General features: G+C 42.8%; 1 protein-coding gene across 1 annotated transcript; it reads left to right on the top strand.

Annotated features, from left to right (window-relative positions):
* Positions 1 to 726: 726 nt before the first annotated feature.
* scrn2 (secernin 2) lies at positions 727 to 11,493 on the top strand. The gene is made up of 9 exons (XM_083981087.1): positions 727 to 899; positions 1,625 to 1,787; positions 2,446 to 2,627; positions 3,769 to 3,968; positions 6,362 to 6,577; positions 6,843 to 7,008; positions 8,813 to 8,993; positions 10,595 to 10,751; positions 11,094 to 11,493. The coding sequence occupies exons 2-8, from the start codon at positions 1,626 to 1,628 to the stop codon at positions 10,745 to 10,747; spliced, it is 1,260 nt and encodes a 419-aa protein (XP_083837213.1). The 5' UTR covers positions 727 to 899; position 1,625; the 3' UTR covers positions 10,748 to 10,751; positions 11,094 to 11,493.
* Positions 11,494 to 13,170: the final 1,677 nt, after the last annotated feature.

Here is a 13,170-nt window from a genome sequence, read left to right on the forward strand (position 1 = left end):
TGATGATTTAAAAAAGATGGGCACACCTGATTTATCTGGTGTAAAGACTCTATAAGAGAGAGAGAGAGAGAGAGAGAGAGAGAGAGAGAGAGAGAGAGAGAGAGAGAGAGAGAGAGAGAGAGAGAGAGAGAGAGGCCTCCACCTGCTGATTTGACAGATTATTGTGAATATGACAAAACGGGGCAGTTGACTGTCATTGTGTCTGTCATTCAGGGTGCAAATGAGTGTGTAGCTCCTGCTAGTGCAGCTCACTGTAACACAAGTCAGACAATAAAAATACACCTGTAGCATCCTGGGTGAAAAAGCTGTATTTGGACCTGATACATTATAGTGCAAGCCTGATTTGATAGGCTATAAGGACTTTGTCACTCATTAGAATATCTCACTTATTTTATTTTGTACAGCCTTTCTGGCCTTGATCACAAGTAGAAGTGAGGCTGATAGTGATAATAACCAGTGTCCATGGTGAGACAAAGTTATCTGATCACATTTTTATTTTTACATGGGACAGAACCGAGCACCATGCGTTAGTGAATACGTTTTAATAGCAAACGCCAGAAACTTTAAGGATTTCCATGAACCGTGCAATTAGACGCGTCATCCCCAGTAACTGGCAGTGGTTTTGCAGCCCTGGCAAACAGGCCGAGCGGAGGCAGACTCATGATGAAGAGCTGCATCATCTGTCCGGCTGCGGCCTGCTGGGCTGGCTGCTGCAGCCTGTGCACACAGGTGCGGACTGTCACTGCGCGCCGTGAGACGGTGAGCTGGTGCTTGTGGCCAGACGAGACGAGACCTTTAAGTACAGACCTTTGGATTTCTCGGTCACGTGACCCGGTATCTTCCAACCTTGCCTTCTCCCTGCCCGGCCGGCCGTCCGCTCTCAACCATTTGCAGAAAAGGTAACGCTTTTCCGCGGCAGCATCCACACACTAGCTGTTACTTTACCGACTGTTAGCCCTCAACTTTAAAACCTCGCACTCCGCCGCCGTGAAAGGCGGAATGACACGAAGCGACAGGCGTGGTGTGGTGGTGTCGCTGCTCCGGGAAGACACAGAGCCGGGTGAGGGGGGGTGACAGGCAGGCAGACAGTAGTGTGTGGGCACACCGCTCAGTCAGGCCTTATCTCTGGAGCAAACAACTCATCTCACAACAAACGCTGCCTCTGCTATCGGCGCACTATTTTTTCTTTCTTTTTCTCGGCGCGACATAATTTCCGGATTGAAGACGATTCTTTGCTGCAAAATGCGAGACGAGAGCGATAATAAGAGGAACGTGGCGGTCGGATTTGTGCAGATTAGAGTCAGTAAAGTGGCCAGCACAAGACTGCCTCCTAATCCCGATGTGAAAGGGATGGGCAGTGCACCGGCTCACCGGGACTCTCTGCGAAAAGCTGGGTGGGGAATGGAGGCAGACTCTTCCCCCCTGACTCCACACACACATGCACATTATGGTGGAGAGGGTGGAGGCACTATGCTGGATGTTAAACACGTTGTCAGACTCTGTATTAGATTGAAATCAGAGTGTTTATATGAGCTGTTTAACAGCTGAATGCCTGCGTACTGTACTGTAGTTTGAACTGCTCTCTTTGCCACCCACTTGACTTGTTATTGTTTGTGTCTTGCAGGATGGCAGAGGCTCCCAGGTCATGTGACTGTTTTGTTTCCTTGCCCCCTGGCTCCCGGGATGCCCATGTGATCTTTGGGAAGAACTCGGACCGTCCTCAGAATGAGGTGCAGGAGGTGGCCCACTACCCCGCAGCCTCTCACCCTCCAGGCTCTATGCTGGAGGTAAACAGCCCTGGACTCCCACTGTCCCACAACACCATCATGTAGGCCTATACTGCACACCTCCAGGGTTGCATTGCAGAACCTTTAAAAAACAAAAAAAAAGTTTCTTCTTATCTATTTCCTGATGGCATTGCTATCCCAGCGTTCAAAATAAGCCTGTCTGTGACAATCTGCAGCAGAACTGTTAAACATTTACACAGAGCGTTGATGTAGAAACAGTGTTTCCTGTTAATGGTTGAGGGGAAGTAACTGATGAAATCTGTCCTCCTGTTTGGCCTGTCATTGGTGTTTAATGTGAGGTTTAGCTCAGTGTCACAGTCAGATCAGTTACTGAGTCTCACATCATGTCACAGTTGGTTTCACTGTCAGTTATTACTGTATGTACAGGTCATACAGAAGATTGAAAAGTAATAGAGTGTCATTCAGTGCTGTTTCTCTGTGTGAAAAAAATGATTCCTCTTCCCTCTAATGTCTGAATGGAACAAATGAATGCTCTAATATGCAGTAGCTATCATGTAGGAAGGTCATATGTGTGTTAAAAGCCATGCTCTCTTTGGTACACAACACACACAATGTTAAACCCGCCTGCACATTGTACGTGAATGACCCGCAGTTCCCCTCAGTCCCTTTGATTCTGTCTTTTTTTTTCTATCTCCAGTGCACATACATCCAGATCCCTCAGGTGGAGCAGACTCACGCTGTCGTCCTCAGCAAACCCGCCTGGATGTGGGGCGCAGAAATGGGAGCCAACGACCAGGGAGTCTGTATCGGGAATGAGGCTGTTTGGACCCGAGAGCCCGTCGTGCCCGGAGAGGCCCTGCTGGGGATGGACCTGGTCCGGTGAGCTGAGCACCTCAAGTCTTTGATACTGTATTCACCTGAGAGAGAGGGGGGGGGGGGGGGACAATCTTTGTAGCTGTGGGAGCAATGGTTTAATCAAATACAGTTTTGATATTGTATACTCAGTGGAAGTAATAACTTAATGCTCTCAGGCTTTGATCAGGAGGGTGTGTAAATTGTCACAAGCATGTTATGACAGGTGTAGTGAGTACTCTTGAAGCGTAGCACTTATCTGTTCATCGCTGTGTGTACTCACACTCAGTCAGTATGGGGAGTTGCCAAGTGGTTCTCAAATACAGTAAACTTCCTCCTAAACACATGACAGGCCCCAACAGTCTACACCAGTCTTCACGGTTTGTGACTAAATAATCAAACAATGAATAGATAAAAGCATTACCAATACATTCTGAACAAATATTTAACATAGCAACTACATTTTTAAAGGGATAGTTCAACATTTTGGCAAATTGGCCCATTGCCATAATCCCTAGTCATAGCAGTAGGTTTGTTACCTTTAATTGTTGGTGCAAGCTATTTTTAGAACGGCGGAGCAGAGCCGCGAGCTGCTCAGAGCTACGCCACGGAGGCTAATGGGATTTCTTGGTTTCCCTCATCAAACTCATCAAATACACAATCCAACAGCTCCAAAACGCTCTGGTGGACAAGTTGTGACTTGCACATTCACCACGCTATGAGATAATAACGGAACGTTACAAGACAGAGTTGGTTTTAAGGTAAATTCATGCAAAACCGCAGATGCTCGTTTCCATCAGGTGCAGTTTTTCAGCAAGCAGTCTCTGCATTTGCCTTGAAAACAACTTTGTCTTGTAACGTTCTGTTATTACCTCATAGCGTGGTGAATGTGCAGGTCACAACTTGTCCACGAGAGCATTTTGGAGTTGTTGGATTGTGTATTTGATGAGTTTGATGAGGGAAACCAAGAAAGCCTCCGTAGCGTAGCTCTGAGCAGCTAGCGTCTCTGCTCTGCCGTTCAGCAGCTTGCACCAACAATTAAAGGTAACGATCCTACTCCAAAATGTTGAACCATCCCTTTAACATCTGTAACAAAGTAACTGATGCCTTTTTAAAGAAGAAATTAATTTATTACATGTAGTAAGCTAGCATGACCTGTGTTCCTCAGGCTCGGGCTAGAGCGTGGGGACAGCGCCATGGCGGCTCTGACAGTGATCACCGACCTGCTGGAGCAGCACGGCCAGGGGGGGCAGTGCAAGGAGGACCCCGAGTCCTTCAGCTACCACAACACCTTCCTCCTGGTGGATCGCAGCGAGGCCTGGGTCTTAGAGACTGCTGGGAAACTGTGGGTGGCCCAGAAGATCACAGGTGAGGGTGGAGGGTTAACCTCTGTGTGGGTATTGTATAATTTCTAGGTACTTGAGTTGGGGCTGTAAGTGCTGAATTGGTCATTATATACAACTATGAGCAGAAGCACATGATTTTGAGTTTAGTGACAGCGAGTGAGCATGTTGTTTGATACATGACATACCTGTCAACACCTCAGATCTGTGGCCTTCTCATGTCGAAGAACCTCTTGTGCTCTCTGTTTTGATTTGTTCTGTTGTGTCTATTGGAGGTGAGTTGTTGTTTCTTTTTATTTCAGCTGTCTCACTTTAATGAGTGCAAAACTGTTTCTCACTGGATGCTGTAGTGCCTTGTTTGTACTCTATGAACATGTGTCCTTGGCAATTTGTGCGGGAAAGAGTTTGTTGCTAATTAAAAATAATTAGATATAATTGAAATACATTATGTAGTAAGGCTGTGTGTTGGTTGATGTTTATACTGTGTGTGCAGCATCAACTTCTGCTGTCAAACTGAGTTTGTTTAAAAAGCACAAATCCAAGCAAATGTCTGGAAGGGCTTTACACCATGCACAGCAAACACAACCTTTTATTCTTTACTTATCTGTACTTTGAATGAACAATATCCAGCGTTTCGTGATCAAACCTGCACTACCAAACAATAGAAAGACCCAAGACTACAGAATGAGAGTTGTACAGAGCTGGACAAGAGTTGAAACACTGGCCAACACAACAACTCAGTGGTCCTGTCTGATGCAGCTGTTGCATTTTCAAAAATTCACCACTTTAGATTAGCTATAACATGAGATTTACTATTCACAATTGAAAAACACTTTGCAATGTGCTATTTACTCATGTTTGAGTAATGTTTGCTACAGTTCTGTTCCAATCAGGGAGCCTCTCTTAACAAGAGTCAACATGCTGTGATATCAGCTGTTATGAGGCCGTACTGGCTGTGGATGAGAAAGCTTCAATCGAGGCCAGATGAGCTTAGATCCTAAAGCTTTACTTTACTTCTCACTTTTATTTGTTCATTTTCACAGGGAATGTGCACATTAATTGACATTACCAATGTGCCAGTATGAGCTAAGTACAGTAGCTAGTTTTCCACTGTAGTCCCTGGGCAAGGTGCTAACTGCCAGCCTCTAACAACAAAACAACACAACATTATGTGCATCACTGTACATACTGTATACAAATACATGGTACAACACTAAAATAATACTACCTAAAAACACACATCAGCAAAATAGTAATATGCAATATACAGCAAATAGAGACATAACAGAAGGGTGTAAGCACAGAAATCGCATGATCCATCACCTCAACTGAAACACTAGCTGTCCTCTGACATAAATGTGAGGAGGACTTAAAATATACAATAACAAACAAACTAATTTTTATGTACCCTAATATGTTACCACTCATGGGTGAAATCCTACTGTTACAGCCTTCAACCCCAATAAAATGTGCTGTTACTTGACTCAAGAAGTCCCGTCACAAAATAACACACCTGTTAAAGTGTACGTTATATAGCCTATACTTTCTTCAGTCCATCAACTAGTCAGAAAAAAGCCGTTTATCTGGAACTAACTATTCCTGAATAATAGTTAGTGAGTTGGTTAGTTCCAGATAAACAGGAGGTCAAGGGGCAGAGTCCAAGTAATTTGACAGCAATAATAACTCTGTCTCCTAACGTTCCGTTATTATCTCATAGCGTGGTGAATGTGCAGGTCACAACTTGTCCATGAGAGCGTTTTAGCTCTGAGCAACTCACGGCTCTGCTCCGCCGTTCTAAAAATAGCTTGCACCGACAATTAAAGGCAACAAACCTACTGCTATGACGATAGGGATTATGGCAATGGGCTAATTTGCCAAAATGTTGAACTATCTCTTTAAAAGTAACATGCCAACACTGCAGGCAATACATAGGGACATGTAATCATTCATATAGACACTAACTACGTCTTAGTTTAACCTCTTAGCATCTGAACCCTTGCTAGTTAGCACAAAAACAAAGTCCTAGTAACACTATTAGTTTTGAAGGTATTTGGTCATAAATCAAAGTCTTGAACAGATAGAAACATGCAGGTGGTGCTAGTAAAGTCAGGAGATCAAACCACACAGGAAGGATCAAATTTCATATGAAATATGCAAATACTAGCATGCCTCATATTTGCTCTTGTGGAAGAGGGAAGCTAAATAAGTCAGTCTTCATTTATCAACATTAAACCATGGCTTGTACTGATGTGTCATATAATTCAGTGAAATCTCTGAAGAGTTAGTCGACTCTCTCAACTGGAGATGAATCTAACAAGCTGCTCTGTGTATATACGGAAATGCAGCACAAACCAACATGTATTCGATAAACCAGATGCTTCTGTTGTCCAACTTGTCCTTGCCTCTTGTTTCTTCCAGAGGGTGTGAAGAACATCTCCAACCAGTTAACCATCCACACTGAGATCTCTGCAGAGCACCCGGAGCTGCGGAGCACGGCCCAGGCTCAGGGCTGGTGGGACGGCGAAGGAGACTTCAACTTCTCTGAGGTGTTCAGCCCCGAGAACCCGCCTGCGAGGATGGAGCTGGCCAAACAGCGCTACAAGGGAGGCACAGAGCTGCTGCAACAACATGATGGTGAGGCTGCTCCACTATGGAACTTTGCAGAATGCTTTTGGACATTTACTATGCTGGCCCTTTGCTGCATGTCATTCCCCCTCTCTCTGCTTCTCCATTTCCTGTTTCTCTCAACTGTCATATCAATTAGAGGCAAAAGAAGAAAAGAAAATGAGTGTGGCTGTATATGAAAATGACTTTCACTTTGCTTCAGAATCAACAAAAGTTGTGAATTGTTGAAATTTCAGTCATCCACTCTCTGTCTCTCTCCTGTGTCTGGTCTCAGGCTCAGTGACAGCCGAGGTGATGATGTCCATTCTGAGGGACAAGCCCAGTGGCATCTGCATGAATTCTGGAGGTTTCTGCACTACAGGCAGCATGGTATCTGTCCTGCCCAGAGATGCCGATCTGCCCTGCATCCACTTCTTCACTGCCACCCCAGACCCCTCCAGGTTTGTCTCCCCAAGCCAAGAATTCCTCTGCATTATAAACACTGGTTAAGTCTATACTGACCTGTTTATACTGCAACATGTTCAGTATAGATACAAGGCACATGATTGCATCACATAATTTATGCTCATTCATGTCGCCAATCAGCAAATATTGAATTTGTATCTGGTGACTTAGGAGGCCATCGAAGTTCACTGAACCGTCTGATTTGTCACGTTCATGAAGTCAGTTTGAGATTAATTTTTACTTTGTGACATGGAGCATTATCATGGTCGGAGTAATTGTTAGAAGATGATACTTTTAATGACTAATAGTTATCCTTCTCAACTGTGGTCAGTCATTCGAGTAATTAATTAAGAGCCCAAATTGGCAAGATAACACTCGTTAGAGTGTAGGTATCCCATCAAGAAGATGTTTCCATTTTACTGTGATTATCAGTCATTTCAAAAACACTCAGATTGGCTAATTGGATGAATAGGCAGGTGTCGAGGTGTTCCTGATGAAGTATGTGTATAAAATGTGATTAGCACTGTAGTACTATTATTAATGGGTTACATCAGTAGTGGCTGGTTTTGGCACTAATTTACCATCCATCCATCCATCATCTTCCGCTTACCCGAGTCCGGGTCTCGGGGGCAGCAGTCGGAGCAGGGACACCCAAACTTCCCTCTCCCCGGACACTTCCTCTAGCACTAATTTACATATTTGTGCGTGTGTTCCTTTATAGAATTAGTTCAACTAACTCTGTTGTAGAACAGTGTCTCTGTGTAATTATGTTATTCACCATAATTAGTACATTACATGGCGCTTTTTTTTACAGAGCTGTAATATGAAGCACCGCTTTTATATGTTGCAATGCTATTGCTACACAGCATGTGTTAACATTGAAGCAGAAAATGTTTCAAGTTGAGCGTCACACTAAACTGTTCTCACCAAGACGTGTCTCCAGTGGACAATGCCAAGGCTAGCGCTTGTTTTGCTTTTACTTCTATCTCTTATTTTTTTCTATTAACTTCAGCATGCTAACAGCTTAACTCAAAGTCACTGTAGCATCCACTGTGGCAAATTGTAAAGTCTTGTATTATAAACACAATGATGGCTGAAGCTCTTAGCAAGGCAGGTAAGTGAACAGTTAACCCTAACCCTAACCCTAGAACAAAATTTACAAAAAGTTCCTTTAAAGGGATAGTTCAACATTATGGCAAATTTGCCTATTGCCATAATAATCCCTATAGTAATAGAGGTAGGTTCATTTCCTTTAATTATCGGTTCATGTTGTTTTGAGATCCGCGGGGCAGAGGTGCGAGCTGCTCAGTGAACACAATGGAGGTGAACGGTACAGGTCCCCTGTCCCTCAAAACTCATCAAATACACAATCCAACAACTCCAATGCTCTCATGGACGTGGGAAGTGGAAGTGTGGAAGTTGTGACCTGCACATTCACCACTTTGCCAAAATGTTGAACTATCCCTTTAAATGTTCCAAAATTAGTTTAATGGTACCTCAATGGCTTTTTAGACCACTTGCAAAAGTGTTACATTCCTGATGTGGAATTTTCTGCTTGGGTTAGCATGTGCAGGATTAGATAATTAAATAGACAACAAAAAGTCAAAGTTGTACAATGTATTAAACATTGCACAAAAACAGGAAGTATGCCATAGATTATGAAGGTGAAACTGATTGTTTCCAGCCTCATCTCTTCGTTTTCATCATTCTGTCTCTACTTTGTGGTCGGGATTTCTTAGTGTGCGTTTCTCTCTTTCCTGCTCCTGTCCCTGTGAACCCACCCCACCCGTACCCTGGTAGGTCTATATTCAAGCCTTTTATCTTCTCGGACTGTTCCACTCCAGTGCTGAGGGTGGTCTCCCCACAGTTCGGCCCAGACGACCCCGTCAGGAAGCAGCCTCGCTTTCAGAGCCAGGTGGACCGCAGACACGACCTGTACAAGGCTCATCAGGTGGCGCTCAACACCATGGAGACCAACCCGGTGGGCATTACTGAGAAGCTGATGAATCACAGGAGAGTCCCAGCTCAGGACTGACACTCCCAGTAGTGGACCGGACCTCACAGTTAGTGCAGACAAGACACAGGGGACATAGGGTGTAGACTAAACATAAACACACTACAAGTACACGTTCAGAGCCAAAGAGCAGGTTTCAGTCGTGACTGCACTGCAACCAAACACCGAGCTGAGAATGCTGGCTTGTAAAGCCAAGTGACATTTAACCCATTCAGCTGTTTGAATCCTGCGACTTGAGATGACTCGTGATTTTATCAGATCATTCAAAGTTATTATTTTCTCATAGGTTTAAACCTGAATTTGGCCATAGTCACATAATACCTCATGTAGTATCAGGTGAGTTGACAGGTACAGGAAGGCTGTAGGTACAGTATGCACAGATAGTTTTCAGGACTTTGGTTGTAACCCTATTCCATACCACACTTAAACGCCAAGTACATTCAGCAGATATGGAGCGACATTATCATTCATTTGGGATCATGTTTGTGTTCACCTGATTAATCTAAGTCCAGTGTTGGCTCTCCTCTAGCTCTGTTTTTGCTCCCTACCAACCTCTGATGAAAACATCTATTTTTAGCTGCGTTAACCAGCCAGTTAGCAGCTGCGTCTGTCTGCCGTTTGCTCGTGAGCAGTGCGTAGGTGGATTTCAGAGCACTACAGCTGCTGGCTAAATAGCTAAACAGTGAGCCAATAATAAAAAAAACAATAGAGAAATAATTGTAAAACATGCAGTGGCACTATCAGAGTGGATTTAAGTCCTTAACTTGAGTAATTAAGGCCACGTTCACAGGCAAAAAGTAATATTCATCTAAAAATGAGCAAACATGGGCCACTGTCAGGTGCTGGTCATTACCAGACTAAGCAAAGCTAAAGCTGTAACGTAATAAACTGTCCAAGAGAATGTTTAATTACCTATAAATTCAAATTTGTATTGGGAAGATGAGAAATGTTACGGTATTTCTTCTTTTTTGAACCATCATCTTTCTTTAAAATAAGTGCAAACTATAAAGTAACTTATGGTCAAAGTAAAGTAGTAAACAACAAAATAATCCCAAATCAACTTTAACTCAATAGGTGTTTTGGAGCTTTCTTCCATATCACATATATTTTCCTTCCTTTATCTGTGGTTTGATTAGCAAGGCCTTTTACACAGTTGCAGTTCGGTTGACACATTCATGTATTTTTCATCATTGCCTGTTTTTCAGAACAGTTAATAGTTCTAATTCTTCAGTGATCTAGCTGTGAAAACGTATGTACATGTGAATGTATAATAGAATTGGGACAGAACTACACTATTGGCTGGTGTTTTTGGTGAACAGCCAGACGACGTGAAACCCAGATTATCTTGTAGAGGAAATGGAGGTGCGTGATAACAGTGTGTGTGTGTAATTGCTGTTATCAAGTCTACTGTACGTCCTCCACTGTAGATGTCTGGTCAAATTAAATTTAGACCTTTAAAAGGCCAGGAACTGGTAACTGGATTCTTTTAAATGTATGTGATGTTACACGCCGGCCAGGGCATCAACATTACAGGGTTTAAATTTATAGTCTTTCTCTTTCTGTCTCAGGATGAGGGCTTGGCTGTCTATGAGATTCTGCGGGACCTGGAGGCACAGTGTCTGAGTGAGATTTCAGCCATGCTGAATGGAGAGATACCAGGAGAAGAACTGGGGGACCTGTTCTTTGATTGTGTGGACACAGAGATTAAGTTCTACCAGTGAGGAGGTACGAGACTTCAGCATTTGTATTTGGTGTTGTATACGCAGAGAGTCAACATTAAATGTGAAAAGTTTCCCTCACAGTCCATGCAGTCTATGATCTTAAAATGACTCGTCTCCACAGCATGCAAATGTATTTTGGCACTTAGCGGTTAGATCAATAAGAACAACTTGAACGTTGGCATTCTTTAAATGAATTGCCAACTCGGCTGTGCCAGCACGTGTGCCTTTTCCCCATTCTTTGCATGCTAGTGGAGCACTACCCCTGTGTGGACGTGTGATTGCGACGGTTTCTAGCGAAGCTCAACATGCCTAACCCACTGCTGTGTCAACCTGTCCTCTCTTACAGCGCCCTCAGGTGGACAACCTTAGTGCTCGCAGAGTGACTGGAGAAGGCCAAGGGACTGTTATAACCTCTGTGTTCATTGTCTGATTGGCCTCTGCCCCACTCACACACAACACACATGCCTGACACCATTCCATCAGTAACACAGACTAAATGTCTCAACTGCACATGTGATTGGAGCATATCTATCATCTGTATCACCCAGGGAGCAATGACTGCACCTCATTAGTGACTATAATGATGTAGATTACACAGGCACCCATGTAGAGCTGTGTGTGACGTTGCACAAATAATGTAAGTATGGCATTTGTTTAACATTTGTGTTTGTCGTTGCAAATGAGTGGGTCATCATTTGTTGGTGGCTGACTGTTAGGGCGAGATCTAATAAAGAATGTGCATAGTCTATCATGAGTGTGTTTTGAGCTTTCTGACCACAGCGGATGGGGGGTGTAGGTACATGTTAATTCTGTTATAGTAGCTACATCCAATGTCTCCAGTTAATCCGGGGGACTAAAAAAACAACAACAAAAAAACAGAAAACTTTTGTTTTTAATTTACCACAATGGCTTTCAGAATTCATAGATTTGATGGGCTAACCAGAGCTTTCACCCAACTATGTAAGTGTAAAACAGCCATATTCAGGATTAGGTTTATTAGAATGATCACTAATTCACTTCATTTATAAAAAACTAAAAAAACTAAAGGGCTTTGCAAGAAATGATCAAATAAGTGAATTAAAGACACTAAAGTTTCTACAGCACTGGGAAAGAAAAAAGTGTTCAGTCCAGAAAACTTTATTTATCCCATACGGGCAATTCAGTTTACAGCTCCCAGTTCAATTAGGTTAGAAAAGAAAAAGCACAACACGTATAACAATCATTCATTGGACATACAACTCTGACACACAACTCTGAGTTTTCAGTAAGTATCAGTTCAACTCATGGTTTCCCAACAGCGATGTCATGTACATGTGCAAATATGCAAGTAAATAAATAAATAAACTACAAGCACAAACCTACTCATTAAAATTGGCATTCATCAACCTAATAACTGAAGTGATAAAAGAATTTGAGTAGTGATTTGTCTTCCTCAGGGGGGCAGAGAAGCATCGCCCTGAGGGCATCAGAGTAAATTCACTGGACATGACTGGTGGTCTCCCTGTTTCAGGATGCATTTTGCTTTCTGGACCACACATTTTTTCCAGAGCACACTCAGGTCTGTTAGCTGGACTCCAATAATATTGGAGCAGACTCTGACGATCTGATTAAGACTGTTCTTGTCCTTCACTGACAGACCATTGAACCAACAAATAAAATAGAACGTTAAAAGAATGATAAAAAGGAACATAAAATAGTTTTTAGAAATGATAGGCTAAAAGAGTTTAGTTTCCGAATCAGGTGGATTCTTTGTTGTCCCCATTTGACAAGTGACTGTGTTTTTGTAAAAATTTAAGATGGGAGTCAAATATGGTTCTGAAGTATTTATAGGTTTCTATGATTTGGACTGGTTCACCATGTATTTGGCTATTTTTTGGCTCTGCACTGTTATTTCTAAAATCAATGATCAACTCAAATAATGAGAAGCTAGATGTCAATTCAGACCCAAAGCCCTGAGAAAGCTATAAAAATGTCTTTAAGAGGAATTTAAAATGAGAGTAAGAAGATGTGGATTTCTAATGCTTTTGTTAGATGATGATGTTGGCTAATCATTGTGAGGGTTATATCATCACAGCACAGCAGTTTGGGAATGACGGTTGATGTTGTCTTTATGGTTCAGTGTTTTATTACCATTTCAAACTCATTGATTGGTCTGACAACAGAAACAGAAGAATAGGCCTATACTGTATAATGAACTCATGAAAAACTGGAGATGTATGAATAGCGCAAAAAGGTAGATACAGGATGATAGAGTCTAGAGTGCAGGTTATTACAAAGTCAGACTGGTGTTGTAGGCTCTGAAAAGAGCTGGAATAAATGACGTGCGGTAGTGTTCCCTCTTGCAGGAAAAATAAAAAATAAAGAACAGCATACCCAGGTATTGTAAAGCAAAGGCTAGACAATTAAGATGGACTTAGGGGATG

Source organism: Trachurus trachurus (assembly GCF_905171665.1).
Source record: "Trachurus trachurus genome assembly, chromosome: 1".
NCBI lineage: Eukaryota > Metazoa > Chordata > Actinopteri > Carangiformes > Carangidae > Trachurus > Trachurus trachurus.